Source organism: Vombatus ursinus, unplaced genomic scaffold (genome assembly GCF_900497805.2).
Source record: "Vombatus ursinus unplaced genomic scaffold, bare-nosed wombat genome assembly UNPS02011431.1, whole genome shotgun sequence".
NCBI lineage: Eukaryota > Metazoa > Chordata > Mammalia > Diprotodontia > Vombatidae > Vombatus > Vombatus ursinus.
The window spans coordinates 342,687-359,393 of NW_020951209.1; the positions used below are offsets into that span (position 1 = coordinate 342,687).

Genomic DNA, 16,707 nt, shown 5'->3' on the forward strand with positions numbered 1-16,707 from the left:
AGTTCAATAGTGTGCTTCCCTACACTGGGAAATGACTGAAGAAATTGTGGTGTATGAATGTAATGCAATTTTGTTGTGCCACAAAATATTATTAATATGAAAGATTCAGAAAAATAAGAAAAGGCTTGTAGGAACTGATGTAGTGTGAAATGAGTACATTCAGAAGAATAGTTTTTGCAGTGACCACTATTTGATATTTTGGATTATCCCTCCAAACTTGCCTCACAGGTTGATTCCCTCAGGGGATGACTACCCCAGGTTCACAATACAGAGGCAGAGCCAAGGTGGTGGAGTGAAGGCAGGAACTCACCTGAACTGTCCCCAGTACTCTTCCAAACAACTTAAAAATAATGCCTCAAACTGAATTCTGGAGCAGCAGAGCCAACAAAAGGTTGGGATAAACCAGTTTTCTAGCCTGAGACAACTTAGGAGGTTGTCAGGAAAGGTCTGTCTCACCAGGGTGGTGGTTTGGCCTGAAGCCCAGTGCAGTAGAGGCCTTGCCCTGGCAAGCCAGCAGCAGGCCTCGGAGGCTGCTGCATCAATGACAGGAGAAGCTTTGCAGCTCTCAGCCCACAGATAGTAAGGGGATTGGATAACTGGTTAGAAGGAGATTACAAGGAACTCTTCACTGGCACTGGGTGTAGGACCCTCTTTGTATTGCCCAGATGCAGTTCTGGGTCAAAGTTCCAGGGAAAAGAGAGGCACTGGTGCACTAGCGTGGGTCATAGGGGAACAGGGGCTCTGGTCACAGTTTCAGGGCAGAAAAGAGTGCCTGTGGTCACTCACAGACCAAAGCACAGGACAGGAGAGCAGTGACCACACCTCTCCTTAGGTCATACCACCTTAAAAGAACTGAAAACTTACAGAGCCCCAGAACTAGCTCTGAAAATAGCTGCACAAAAAACCTGAAACTTGGGACAGTGCCCTCTCCACCCTGGAAGCAGAGGCCAACTTTAACATAAAGTTAAAAGTTAAGCAATAGGTTAGAATAATGAGTGGAAAAAAACAAACAAACCTGACCATAGTAACTTACTATGGCAGACCTGTACAACGTGGCAATAGGTAGGGACCAAAATTAAAATGGGCTAAACTTCTTTAGGCTGCAGATAGGTTTTTAGCAACTCACTTTCCCAAATAAAGGTATAATTAATTATTAGACTATTTTGCAAATAAACCACATTTTAAAAGGAAATTTCAATTAATATCAATTAATTACACTTATTACTTAAGATTTTTATTTATCATGAAATTGCTCCTCTCAGACTAGAGACAGACTAACAATGGTTGGTTGCTGTGGATCATGTGACAAACAGGAGAGATGTGTAGTGGCAACCCACCCACCAAATTACATGACACAATAGTGTCTAGTGGAAGGCAGGTTAGGTAGGGCATAGACAAAGCACTTATCTTTTCTTTCTTTTACATCTTCTACATTTTTCATGGACCACCTGAAATCCTTTGGCAGGCCTCAAGTGATCCACGGGCCATGTGTTGTGCAGGTCTGTACTATGGTGATAAGGGCGATCAAGACCCAAACTTAGAAAAATAAAGTCAGAACAGTTACATGCAATGCCTCAAAGAAAAATGTGAATTGGACACAAACCCAAAAAGAATTCCTGGAAAAGCTCAGAAAGGATTTTAAAAATCAAATAAGAGAGGTAGAGAAAAAAATAGGAAAAGAGAGTGATGCAAGAAAATTATAAAAAGAAGAGTCAATAGCTTGGTAAAAGAGGCACAAAAAATATGAAGAAAAATAACACCGTAAAAAATAGAATTGACCAAATGGTAAAAGAGGCACAAAAATACACTAAAGAAAGGAACTCCTTAAAAAAGTAGAACTGGTCAAATGGAAGAAGAGGTACAAAAGCTCAATGAAGAAAATAATTCCTTAAAAATTAGAATTGGTAAGCAGAAGCTAATGATTCCATGAGACATCAAGAAACAATAAAACAAAATCAAAAGAATAAAAAAAAATTAGAAGAAAATGTAAAATATCTCATTGGAAAAACAACCGACCTGGAAAAGAGATTAAGGAGTGATCATTTAAAAATTATTGGACTACCTAAAGGAGGCAGCTAGGTGGCTCGGTGGATAGAGCCCTGGACCTAGAGTCAAGAAGATCTGAGTTCAAATTCAGCATCACACACTAGCTGTGTGACCCTGGGCAAGTTATTTAACCTCTGTTTGCCTAAATCCACTAGAGAAGGAAATGGCAAACTACTCCAGTATCTTTGCAAAAACAAAACAAAAAACAAAATCATGGACAGTATGGTCCATAGGATCATGAAGGGTCAGACATGACCGAACAGCTTAACAACTACCTGAAAGTCATGATAAAAAAAAAAAAGAGCCTAGATAACGTATTTCAAGAAATTATCAAGGAAAACTGCCATGATGTCCTAGAACCAGAAAGAAATTAATTGAATAGAAATGGAAAGAATCCACTGACCACCAACTGAAAGAGGTTCCAAAATTAAAACACCCAGGAATAGTATAGCTAAATTCCAGAGCTCCTAGGTCAGAAAGAAAATATTGCATGCATTCAGAAAGAAATAATTCCAGTATCATGAAGTCACAGTCAGGATAGCACAAGATTTAGCAGCTTAAAGGATAGGAGGGCTTGGAATATTATATTTTAGACAAAAGAGCTACAATTACAATCAAGAAAAACCTACCCAGGGGCAGTGAGGTGGCACAGTAAAATAGGACACTGGCCCTGAAGTCAGGAGGACCTGAGTTCAAATCCAACCTCAGACCAAACACTTGATACTTACTAGCTGTGTGACCCTGGGCAAGTCACTTAACCCCAATTGCCTTAAAAAAAAAAGGAAAAGAAAAGAAAAGAATAATCTACCCAGCAAAATTGAGTATAATCCTTCAGGGGGAAAAAATGGAAATTTAATGAAATACTGAACTTTCAAGAATTCTTGATGAAAAGACTAGAGCTGAATAGAATGTTTTACTTTCAAATACAAGACTTAGGAGAAGCATAAGAAGGCAAACAGGAAAGAGAAATCAAAAGGGATTCAAAAAGGTTAAACTCATAGGTTAAGATGATACTTGCAACACTTAACTTTATCATTATTAAGGCAGTTAGAAGGAGCCATAGGCAGAGGGCCCAGATATGAGTTGACTAAGATGGGATGATATAAAAAAAAATGAAATTAAGGGGTAAGAAAGAGGGATGCATTAGAAGAAGGGGGAAAGGAGAGGTGGAATGGAGAAAATTGTCTCACATAAAAGAAGCACGGAAGAAAAAGATTTTACAGTGGAAAGGAAGATGGAGAATGGGGGAGAATGCTTGAATCCTACTCTCATTGGAACTGGCTCAAAGAGGAAATCACACATACTCCACCACCACCACCACCACACACGTGCACACACACACACACACACACACACACACACACACACACACAGAGTTGGGTATAGAAATCTATCTTACCCTATAGGGAAGCAGAAGAGGAAAAGGATAAAAGAAGGGAGAGGGGCTGATAGAAGGGAGAGCCAATTAGGGCAGGCAGTGATCAGAAGCAAAATAGACTTTCAAGGAGGGACAGAGTAGAAAGAGAGAGAAAAAAGGATAAATGGGGAAAATAGTATGGCGAGAAATACACAGTCATCATAACTGTGAATGTGAATGAAAGGAACTCACCCATAAAATGGAAGCAGATAACAAAATAGATTAAAAAACAGAATCTGACAATATGCTGTTTACAAGAAACACATTTGAAACAGAGAGTAACATGGAGTAAAAATAAAGGACTAGAGCAGAATTTATTATGTTTCAGCCAAAGTAAAAACAGGTAAGAGCAGCAACCATGATCTCAAACAAAGCAAAAGCAGAAATAGATCCAATTAAAGAGAAAAGCAGGGAAACTACATTATGTTAAAAGGTATCATAGACAATAAAGTAATATCAACATAAATATATATGCACCAAATGGTATAGCATTCAAATTCTTAAAGGAAAAGTTAAATGAATTACAGGAGGAAATAGACAGTAAAACTATACCAGTGGGGGACCTCAACTTTCCCTTCTCAGAATTAGATAAGTCTAACCAAAAAATAAATAAGAAAAAAGTTAAGAGCATGAATAGAATTTTAGAAAAGTTAGATATGATAGACCTCTGGAGAAAATTGAATGGGAATAGAAAGGAGTATACTTTTTTCTCAGTTGTACTTGAACCCTACACAAAAATTGACCATGTACGAAGGCATAAAAACCTCACAACCAAATGCAGAAAAGTAGAAATAATACATAATACAATAAAAATTATATTCAATAAAGGGCCATGAAAGCATAGATTAAAAATTAATTGGAAACTAATCTAATCCTAAAGAATGATTGGGTCAAAGAACAAATCAGAGAAACAATAAATGTTTTCGTAAAAGAGAATGACAACAATCAGACAACATACCAAAATTTATGGGATGCAGCAAAAATAGTGCTTAGGGGAAAATTTATATCCCTAAACACTTACACCAGTGAAATAGAGAAAGAGCAAAATTGGGCATGCAGCTAAAAAAACCTAGAAAAAAAAAACATTTAAAATCCCCAATTAAACACCAAACTGGAAATCCTCAAAATCAAAGGAGAGGTTAATTGAAATTAAGAAAACCATTGAACAAATAAAACAAAAATAATTAAGAGCTGGTTTTATTAAAAAGAAAAGATAAAAAACCATTGGTTAACTTGATTAAAAAAAGAAAAAAGAAAACCAAATTACCAATATCAAAAATGAAAAGAGTGACTTCACCACTAGTGAAGAGGACATTAAAGAAATTATTAGGAGCTGTTTTTCCAATCACACGCCAGTAAATCTAATAATCTAAGAGAAATGTATGACTATTTGCAAAAATATAAGTTGCTCAGATTAACAAAAGAGGAAATATAATACTCACTCCTATTTTAGAAAGCTATCTAAGAAAAAATCCCCGGGACCAGATGGATTCATAAGTTAATTTCTATTGTGAATTCTACCAAACATTTAAAGAACAATCAATTCCAATAATGTATAAACTCTTCAGAAAAGTAAGTAAAGAAGGAGTCCTTCCAAATTCCTTTTACAATACAAATATGGTGCTGATATCTAAAGCAGGAAGAGCAAAAACAGAGAAAGAAAACCATAGTCCAATTTCCTTAACAAATATTGATGCAAATATTTTAAATAAAATATTAACAAGGAGATTGCAAAACTGTGTCATAAAGATCATACACTATGACCATATGGGATTTATACCAGGAAGGCAAGGCTGATTCAGTAGTTGGAAAACTATCAGCATAATTGACCATATCAATAACAAAAGCAAAAAAACCATATAGTTTGCAGAAATTTATGCAGAAATAGTTTTTGACAAAATACAACGCTAATTCCTACTAAACACACCAGAAAGTATAGGATTAATTGGAGCTTTCTTTAAAATGGAGCTTTCCTAAAACCATCAGCAAGCATTATCTGTAATGTGAATAAGCCAGAAGCCCTCCTACTAAGATCAGGGATAAAGCAAGGATTCCCACTGTCACCACTATTATTCAATATTATATTAGAAATGTTAGCTATAGCAATAAAAGAAAAAGAAACTGAAGGAATTAGGATAGGCAATGAGGCCACAAAACTATCACTCTTTGCAGTGGATAGGATGGTATGCTTAGAGAATAAACAAAAATACTATTTGAAATAATTTCAGCAAAGTTGCAGGATATAAAATAAACCCACATAAATTATCAGCATTTCTATATATTACCAACAAAATCCAACAGGAAGAGATACCTTGTCTTCGCTTCTTGAGCTCTAGCTCATGAGCCCCTACAAATGGGTTTACCTTCAGTTTTCAGCCATTTGCTGCAGTTCAAAGCAAAATCATTTACTGAGATTGGCATAGCATGAGTAATAGTAGGAATATATCATCCCTACCTTCTGCCCCCAGCATCTCTAGTACACTCTTCCATCAATAGACTATAGGAAGAGTAGACATACTTGTGGTATACTCTACAAATGGTCTGTGGGAAGAGTAGCACACCTATAGTGTACTTATAGAGAGACTTACGCTTCTACAGGAATACATGTAACCATGGCAACTCACTCCTGCAATGCTACAGGGCCCTGATGTTCTTGCTCTTTATCAAACAATCAACAAGTATTTATTAAAAGCATGCTCTGTATCAGGCATTCTGCTAGGGGCTAGGGATACAAATACAAAACATTAAAGAATCTTACTCTTAAGGAGCTTATGTTCTCTCAGGAAGACAGAAAAATGTATGATATAAATACAAAATAAATAGAAGAGAGTTAGGGAGAGAGAGCATTAGTAGTTGTTAGCAGGCCTTAATTTGCATCGTGATTGTGTGAGTAGAGAGAAGGTATCAAATGTAACAGATGTGGCAGGAGAAATTGCAAGATTTGGCAAATGATTGGATATATTGGCAATTAAGAGATCATTGGTAACTGGAGAGAACGGTTTCAGTTAATGGATGAATTTGGAAACTAGTTTACAAAGGGTTAAAGAATAACTTCTTTTTTTTCCTTTGAGGCAGTGGGGTTAAGTGACTTGCCCAGGGTCACACAGCTAGTAAGTGTCAAGGGTCTGAGTCATCATGTCGAAGTCGTTGCTTGAATTTCATCTTTAGAAGAGAGGATTTCTCTGCAATGGAAGTGATGTAGAAAAATTCTTCTGTCTTCCTGAGAGAACATAAGCTCTTTGAGAGTAAGACTGTTTAATGTTTTGTATTTGTATCCCTAGACCCTAGCGGAATGCCTGATACAGAGCATGCTTTTAATAAATACTTGTTGATTGTTTGATAAGGAGTAAGAACATCAGGGCCCTGTACACGGAGAGGAGTTATGGAATGCCACGTATGAGGAGTGTTTGGCCAGACTGTAGAGTGCAAGTTTTGGTTGGGGTGGGGGGGCTGTGTGAATGAGGTAGTACTATATAATTAAGCTAGGAGAGCTGGTTGAGGGAAAGTGTGCTGAACTTTAAAAGCTAAGCAGTGGAATTTATATTTGGATCCTACAGGGAATAGACAGCCACTAGAGATTTTTTGAATAAGCAAATGACATAGTCAGATCTATGTTTAAGAAAAATGATTGACAACTGTGTAAAGGATGGATTAGAGTAAGGGGAGACTTGAGAAAGGGGAAACAATTAAAAGGTTGTTGCAGTGAAAACTGATGAGGGCTTGAATTTACAGAGTAGCTATGTGAGTAGAGAGAAGGGGTCAAATACAAGAGATATTCTGGAATAAGAAAGAGCAAATGATTGGCAAATGGTTGGATATGTTGGCAATTAAGACAATATCAATAACTTTGGAGAGAGCGGTTTCAGTTGAGAGATGAATTTGGAAACCAGTTTGCAAAGGGTTAAGAGTAAGATCATAGTTTCTTATACAATCCCCTTTCCAATTCTTGGTATCTTGAAATGTTTGTTCATGATTGTTAAGTTCACAATTTAAAAAAAAAAGCAGGAGTCTCTTTCCCTGCCAAGGTTCTTGGGGCCTTTACTGAAGTGTATGGGCAATTACTCATACAAATTTAACCACAGAGACATCAGTTATTGAGGCAGTAACATCAGAATACTCTCTAGAAATTGTGTGTGTTGGGGGGTTATTCTTACAAAGATTTTGTATTGAAAAGACAGTAAGAATTTGGTTCCATAGTTGTTATAACTCTCTCTAGTATTGCCTTTGCTTCAAAGTGCTTTTAATTGCCTTTATAAAAGTATTAATTAAGCACTTATTATGTGCCAGGCACTGTGTTAATTGCTGTAAATAGAAAAGCAAAAAAAGCTCCTACCCTCAAGGTGGTTACATTCTAATGGAGAAGACAGACAACACATGAAAGGAGGGAAAGATAAAGGGCAAGGCTACTAGGGAAGAAGTAGAAAAGTCTGGAGAGTGAGGGAAAAAACCCTATTATTTTGGTGTTAGGCCTTGGCAACAGATTGGATATGGGGTAGGGGGAGTGAGGAGTCCAGGATGACTCCTAGGTTGAGAGCCTGAGGGACTGGGAGGATGGTATTGCCCTCTATAGTAACAGGGAAGGTAGGAGGAGGGGGAAATTTTAGGGGGAAACGTAATGAATTCTGTTTTGGACACATTGAGTTTCAGATGTTTACTGAACTTCCAGTTCAAGATGTGTAAAAGGCAGTTGGAGATGTGAGATTAGAGGTCAAGAGAGAGACTGGGGAAGGAAAGGTAGATCTGAAAATCATCAGCATAGTGATGGTAATTATATCTATGGGAGCTGATGAGCTCTCCAAGTGAAGTAGTATGAAAGGAGAAGAGAGTTCTGATTCTTCTTTCACAATGTGACTAATGTGGAAATATGTTTAATATGATTGTACATGCATAGCCTATATTAGATTGCATGCCATCTTGGGGAGAGGGTAGGAGAGGAAGGGGGGGAAATTCTGAACTCAAAATCTTGTAAAAGTGAATGTTGAAAACTAAAAATAAATAAATTTTTTAAAAAGCCCTCTATATGGTCAGAATGAGGAACTCAATTTAGATAACTTTAAATGAATTTATTTTCTCTAGGTAGGGACCAGAGTTTAGAATGACACACTACGTATCAGTGATCAATTACTATAGTATAGTACCCTACTAACTCCTGCAAAATCCTAGATTTGAATTTTAGCCTGGATGCCATTGAAGATTATAACTTCTGTGAGGGGAAGGACTGTTTTAGTTTTACCTTTGAATTCCCAGGTCTTAGCACAAGGTGCCTGGCATATTATAGATGCTCAATTGTTGAAATGAGTTAGTTTTTTTGGTTCTCACTTGTTGAATTAGCAAAACAAGGTTGTTGAACAAAATTGAACCCAATTCTCCAAAAAAGAAAAAAGAAGAGAAGAGGGCTCAGGATAGAACTGTGAGGAACACCAGTGGTTACAAGGTGTGATCTAGAGGAGGATCCAGCAAAGGAGACGGAGGAGTGGTCAGATAGGTAGGAGGAGAACCAGGAGAGCATAGTGTCTCAAAATCCTAGTGAGAAGACTGTATCAAGGAGAAGAGAGTGATCAATAGGGTCAAATGGGAATGAAGATTGAGAAAAACCATTGTATTTGGCAACTTAGAGATCATTGGTAACTTTGGAGAGAGCAGTTTTGGTGGAATGGTAAGGTGAGAAGCCAGAATGATGGATAACCCAGCCATAACAAAGATATATAGACAATTCCCAGTATGTTAGATGGACCTACTGTGAAGGCTTTATGGGAAAATTCCACAGAATGAAAATGGATGGATGAATTGAGATCTGTCCTTTTGGAGGGGATACTTGCATGGATGAGATAACAGATCCATCCATCCCTGAGAAGGGTAACTGGGGTTGACTCGGGGAGCAGAGGAAAAGGATATGCCTTTGAGCATTATGGAAAGAAAAGGGGCAAAGCCAGGACTAAAGTTGATCATTGGATTTTGTGGGTCCTCAGTTAGCCTTTCAAAACCTACAGCCATATCAAAGCCAACAGTGGATGGAACTTCTTTAGACCTGACTGTACTGTACTGTATTCCTCAGACTCTACTTTCTAAATGTACACTTCTGCTATTCTTTCTTAATGTCACACTTGGAAACTACTGTCTTCTTTCCTTTAGTCTATTTTCCCCATGGTTCTATCTTCAGTCCTGTTTCTTCTAATTGGGCAAAATTGATATCCTTTCATTTTTAACAAAAAGAATAATCAAGGTAGTGAAGGAGAAGAACATGAAGTTTACTCTTCCTCAAGGGTATTGGGAATGTATGAGAAGACATTGACCTTTAAAATAAAACGAATCAGGGAGTAGAAAGTGACTGAGTTTGTGGAGGACACGAGAGAAAAATAGTTGCTCAACTAATACGAAACTGTAGATGAATTGTGACCAGTAAAAACTTTAAGATAAACTCACAAAAATCAACAACATTTCTACGTAACAATAACATAATCCAGCAGGAAACATTAGGAAGGGTAGTCTCATTCAAAATAACTACAAAATGCATAAAGTATCTAGGAATCGATCTACCAAGACACACTTTAAACTTATATAGCTATAATTACAAAACTCTCTTTAGAGAAATAAAGAATGACTTAAATATCTAGGGAGAAAACTTGGTGCTCATGGATGAGTTGTATCAATATAATATAAAGAAGATGATGTTTCCTAAGATAATTTACAAATTTAGAGCTATACCATTCAAACTACCAAAGGAATATTTTCCAGATCTAGGCAAAATAATAATAAAATCTATTTAGAGGAACAACACAGCTAGAATATAAAGGGAAATATTAAGGAAGGAGTAGAAATGAAGGGGGAATAGCAGTTGCAGACCTAAAACTATTAGTAAAAAATATTTTCTATTGGTTAAAACATAGAAAAAAGAACATCTTAGAAAAATCAAGAATCAGAAAAAATTGAAAGCAAGAACCTAGTGTTTGAGAAACCTAAAGATATAAATTACTTAGAAAAGAACTCCCTATGTCATAAGAACTACAGGGAAAACTGGAAAGCAGTCTGGCAGAATTTAGGCTTAGACTTATTAGGCCTTGTACCATATTCTACAATAAATTCAAAATGGATACACAATCTGAATATTAAAGACCATAACATAAAAAATTAGAAGTGAAATAATCATTTATATTGTATAAACTGTGTTGAATAATTCTTTACCAATAGGAATAGAGGCAATTTTGATTGCATGAAATTTAAAAAGTTTTTGCTCAAACAAAATTAATTCTTGTATGATAAGAAGGGAAATAGTTGACTGGGGGAAATCTTGGTATCAGATTTCTCAGACAATGGAATGGTATCTAAAATATAGGGGCATGTAGATGGCATAGTGGCTGGGCCTCGAGTCAGGGGGACTTGAGGTCAAATCCAGCCTTAGACACTTACTAACTGTGTGAACCTGGGCAAGTCACTTAACTTGCCTCAGTTTCCTTGTCTGTAAAATATGCTGGAGAAGGAAATAGCAAACCAGTCCAGTATCTTTGCCAGGAAAACCACAAATGGGGTTATGAAGAATCAGATACAACTGAAAAACAACTAAACAAAACTATCCGAAATATAGGCAACCAATAAAAATATATAAAACCAAAAGCCTTTCCATAGTTATCTATATGATATGAAGTTAGCAAAAGAACTGCAAACTATTAATAACCATATAAAAGAATGCTTCAAATCACTAATAGTAAAAAAAATACAAGTCAAAATAAGCTTGAAGCTTTACCTCGCACTCTGCAAATTGATAAAGGTGGGAATAGTCAATGTTGGAAGAACTGTAGAAAGACATTAATGTATTGTTGGTGAAGCTGTGTGTATACTCATTCTGGAACGCAAATTGGAATTATGCAAATAAAGTGACTAGGATGTCCATACCCTTTGCCCCAGAGAGTCCACTGCTAGGCAGTGCCCCAGGGAGGTCAGTGATTAAGAAAAAAAAGGCTCCAAAGACACTAAAATGTTTTTAGTAGAGCATTGTGGTTGCAAAGAACTAGAAACAAAGTAGATGCTCATTAACTGGAATGGCTAAACAAATTGAATATGAATGTAATGTGATATTACTGTGCTATAAAAAATGACAAATATAGTGAAGAGAAAGAAGCATGATAACACTTGCGTGAACTTCAGAACTTTGGACTTACTGTAAAAGTAAAGTAAGCAAGGTGGTCATTGGGAATCTAGATGGCCAGTGGGTATGTGCAGTGCCTGGAGTCAGGAAGCTGGTTTTGCTAAAATTTTCTCCTATTCTTTTTTTTTTTAATTCCTTGTTATAAGGGCTGGTTCTCTGGGAGAGAAGGAGGAAAGATTTCAGGGGGAAATTCTATGATGTAAAAGATATCAATAAGTTGGTGTTTCTTAAAAAAAACTTTAAAACTTATCTCCTATTATTTTTCTTTTTTAAAAAATTCTTTGTTATATGGGCTGGTTCTCTGGGAGAGAAGGAGGAAAGGTTTCAGGGGGAAAATCGATGATGTAAAAGATATCAATAAGTTGCTGTTTCTTACAAAAAAACTTTAAAAAGTTTTTTTTAAAGACTTGGGGGGAGAGGGAGGGGGAAAAAGAACAAAGTAAAAAGTGCACAGCAAAAAACAAAAGAAAACTTACAAGGAAGCAAAGAAAATGTGTAGTATTTATTATATAGTATATATAGTGTCATATTGTATATATAGTATATTTATTATATAGTATATATTATATATTTTCCATTTCTTGAAATGGAACTTTATTGCTGTACATTTTGAATCTTCTCTTATGTTCTGCTATGCACGTGACATACTTTTTTTCCTTTTCTTATTTTATATTTAAGTTTGAGTATTTAAGTTTATAATATGTTTTTTCTTTTCTTTATTGTGTATTGAAGTTTTAGTATTTGAGTCTAAAATTTTTTTTTTAATGGAAAAAACATAAAGACTTCACAACTCTGAAAAGCCTAGTAGTGATATACAGAATACTGATGGTGAAGCATGCATCCCATTCCTTGGCCAGAGAAATGATGGACTCAGATGCAGAATTGGACATACATTTCCAGACATGGCCAATATGTTTATTTGTTTTATTTGCATATATTTATTTGGTGCAAAGGAAGGTTTGTGTGCCTGTCTGTCTTTATTCGTGTCTGTGTCAGTGTCTATGTGTGTTTGGATCATTGAGGAATGACAATGAAGTAAAATAAAGTGTATCAATAAAACTTTTTTTTTTAAAGAAAGCAACAGCATTTGCCCTCAAGGTTACAATCTGAAAAATTATGATGATGCAAAACCTCATGGAAATCAAATTATGTCTTTATTTGTCCACTGTATGAAAGTGCCAACTCAGGGAAATTTGAATTTCTAAAAGGTAGGCCAAAAATACATCAGTCCCAGACCTGATCCTGAAATCACATTAACTGCATCTGAATTTGACCTGAAATTCAGAGCAGTCTTATGCATTGCATTACTAGAGGTAGTTGATATTCAAATGCTACTCTTGAATAAAGAACATAACTGATTTGCAAAGTAGATGATACTGGCTAGTCTGTGTTTTTATAATCAACAGAGACAGAGTTGTTTTTTTTTAAAGTAATATTTCCACCTTTTCTTTCAGGCACATGTATTACCATTTCGAAAACCTGTTTCCACAGTTGATTAAGAAACCTGGTGTCTTTGAAAAAGTGAAGGACTTCCTAGTGTATGTATAAGTGTTTACTTTTCTGATTTAAATTTTGATAATTCAGGAGCTGAACCTTTAATAAAAAAAGTTTTTCCTTGTACCCATACCCTTTCACTTCTCTCTAATTCAATTTTATTTTCAGCTCCAAATTCCCTCTCCCTGTCTCCCACCCACTGAGACAAGAAAAAGAAAAACCATTACAAATCTTTCCCCTCTCTCTAGCTGACCTCTGTAGTTGTTTTTATGTCTTGAGGATTCAGAGAAAGGATAAACTAAAATCCCATGAACTAAAAGTCTATGGAGAAATTTGGTATGGTCAGGCAGCTCTCTATCATAAAATTCTTAAGATAGGAACAGAAATAATTTCAGAGAAGAAGAAGAAGAGAGAGAGAGGGAGAGAGAGAGAGGGAAGGAGAGAGAAAGAGAGAGAGAGAGAGAGAGGGAGGGAGGGATGGAGGGAGAGCTAGAGGGAGAGAGAGAGAGGGAGGGTAAGGAGAGATGTATATAGAAGAGGACAACCCAAGGAAATAGTCTGTCAGGAGAATTAAAACTCATACTGAGCTGAGCCTAAAGACAACAAAATGTTATTGCTGGAAGTAAGAGGAAGATCAAAGAAAGGAGGGTTAGGACCATTGCTCAGAGTAAATGATAGGTTAATAACAGATAATGACAGAATCAAATTCTTAGAGTTTTTTGCTTCAAGGTAATAGAGGAGATAGTAACAGTGGATGCCCTCAGTTGATTCCAAGATACCAGCTGAAAGAACTAGTAAAATATGTGATCTTTGGAAATTCACAAAGAATAGGACAGGGGAAGGCCTTGGAATGGGTAAATGTAATATCTATTTTCAAAAAGAGGAGGATATTGGAGTCTTCAGTTTATGGGCAGGTGACTATGAATCATAGGACCTCATAGATTTACAATTTGAAGGGACCTCAGAGATCATCTGTTTTAACCCTCTCATTTTATAGATGAGGAAACTGAGGCTCAGATAAGTTAAATTGAATGACAGAGCCATGATTTGAACCCAGATCTTCTGACAATAAAGTGCTCATTCCTCTACATTACACTGCTTGAAGTGAGGACAAAAATCTAGAATTTGAAGCAGCTAGGCAGCACAATGGATAGAGTGCTTGGCCTGAAGTGAAGACCTGAGTTCAAAATCCAGCCTTAGATACTTGCTAGCTGTGTGACTCCAGACAAATTACCCTTTGCCTGCCCCAGGTTCCTCATCTGTAAAATGGAGGTGATAATAGCACATACCACCTAGGTTGTTGTGAGGATAAAATGAGATATTTGTAAAGCACTTAGCACAGTGTTTGGCATATAGTAGGTGCTAGTTGCTATTATTATTATTATGATGCAATTCATGACTTTAAAGGAGTTCTTTGTCAGCACTGAGAATGAGAGAACTCATGAATTATTTCTTCCAGACACAGTATCCAGTTATTCAGTTTAATTTCTCTAATAATTTATATACAAAAAGTGAAGTTAACAGATTTATTTGTTATAATATGTTTATCCTGCCTCTGACATTTGAGTAAGTCACTTAACTTCTACATTCCTTACGCAGTAATTGATCCATTGGTAGAGGGAATCATCATACCAAGAGTTTCTTATACTTCCTACATTTACACATTCACATGTTTGCGTATATGTTTTTATTTGAAAAGCACTTAACTATTTTGTATAGTTTATACCTGACTTTCTCAGTTCTCCATGCACAATCAATGAGTAAGCTTTAATTTAGCACCAACTATGTTCTAGGTGTTAGAAATATAAATACAAAAGTAAGAATGCCCCTGCCCTCAAGGAGCTTACATGTATATGCCCACATTGTCTAACAATCATGCTTTCATCCACACATTTAGGTACACAGCTTAAGCCACCTGCATGACCGTTGGCCGGTCACTTAACTCCTCTTGGCCACAATTAGCTTATCCATAAAATGAAAGAGTTGATAGTGTGAACCCCTCCCCAAACCATTTTGGGATTTCCCATCACCTGAGAAAGGCCTAAAACCTGGATTGGCCAATCAGGAGAAAGACATTTTTGGCCCGCTCTCAGCTTAGCCTACCATAATGCTTTGTGTGCTCTGGCATAACAGACATGCTTTGCTTTGCTCTCTGAGTGAACCCAAAATGCCTCTTCCTGTGTCAGCAACAACAAGGCGGGATGAAGCTGAACGGGGTCATTCTTCTGTTTATGACTGCTAAGGACAAGGCACCTTGAACCAGATACTATCTTGAATAATGGGACTTTTCTTGTGTTATATTGTGTCATATTAATGGTAAAAGAAACAGACTTCCTGATCTATAATTTCAGTTGACACCTTGACATTCTCTTATCTTACTGTATTTACAATCTATCCTGTTAAGAAATTCCTTTCTCATATTATGGTGAACACATACAGAGACTATAATTTTGGGTTGACACAGGCATCCTGAGTTGGGATTGCTCTAAGTGTATGAAGGGTCTCCTTCAGCTTGCTTACCTCTGAGTTCAGAATTATTTTCTGACTTCATCATGCATGCTTCTCTGTTTTAATGAGAGTAAATTAGCACATTATAGCACATGTACAGCCTGATTCTGTTTGTTCCTTGTTCAAACCTTTGGTAAGGTGAACCCTGTTGTGTTTGTTCTCGAACAAACCCTTGGTTAAAGGAGACCCCATTCTGTTTGTCTTAGGACAAACCTTCAGTTAAGGGAGAAACTGATTCTATTTGTTTCTTTGAACTAAACCTTTGGTAAATGGTTGATAGTAGATAATCCACTAATTTCCTTCCAGCTCCAATTCTATGATCCTATGATATTATGACCACTAACTACACCAACTAGGAAGAACATTATATTATGTTGCCTCTGGAAAAATCATGTTGATCAACTGCTTTGTTGTTCCATCCCAGACCAAAACACCCTTCCCTGGCTAGAGACAGTCTCACTTTTGTATCTGTGTCCCCAGTGCCTAGCACCCCAACCAGTCATTTATTCATTCATAATGGCAGGAACCCAAACTGAGGCAATACAGCTAGAAAGGAATTTAAAAGCCTTTCTAGGATTTGTCTTGAATCACAGCCTTTTTTTTTTTTTTTTGAAGCTCCATCTATTTTCAAAGAATGTAACAGTAAGGTTAGCATTGTAACATCTGAATGGGTGATTCTTGATTCCTTTATTGAATTTTGCTTTGCTTTATCTAAAACCAGTTTGGTTTTCATCTAGGAAGCAAGATGATTGGGCCCGACAGCAGGTCTGTAAGAACAAGAAGAATCCATTTTGGAGACACGCAGGCTATGTTTTTTCACAGCTTGATGGGTTGTATTTTGGAGCTGCAGAGAAGGCAAAATTAGCCCAGAAAAAGGTAAGAGCTCTAAGGAACTGTACTTAGAATCTGTTTTGCATGGAGCAGAGACCTACAGTATGGTTAAGCCACGTAAGACCATATTAGTATTCATTAAACCATGTAGTACTAGAGTTTTGAGCTTATTGTTGCAGATTCTCCTACAATATGTAAATCTCCCTCTCCTTACTCTCCAACCCACATGAGCTTTTTGTAGAACCTTAACTAACTAAGGATGAGTAGG

The 16,707-nt window shown here is 36.6% G+C and overlaps 1 protein-coding gene across 1 annotated transcript in view; it reads left to right on the plus strand.

The window, feature by feature from the left end:
• The window catches only part of PLBD1 (phospholipase B domain containing 1), a gene marked incomplete at its 5' end in the record, with an annotated part of 82,661 nt that overhangs the window by 18,842 nt on the left and 47,112 nt on the right, over positions 1-16,707 (plus strand). Inside the window, 2 exons of the mRNA XM_027856458.1 lie at positions 13,061-13,144; positions 16,346-16,484. Of these exons, the coding sequence (XP_027712259.1) occupies positions 13,061-13,144; positions 16,346-16,484 (223 nt within the window). The remainder of the gene's footprint in view (positions 1-13,060; positions 13,145-16,345; positions 16,485-16,707) is intronic.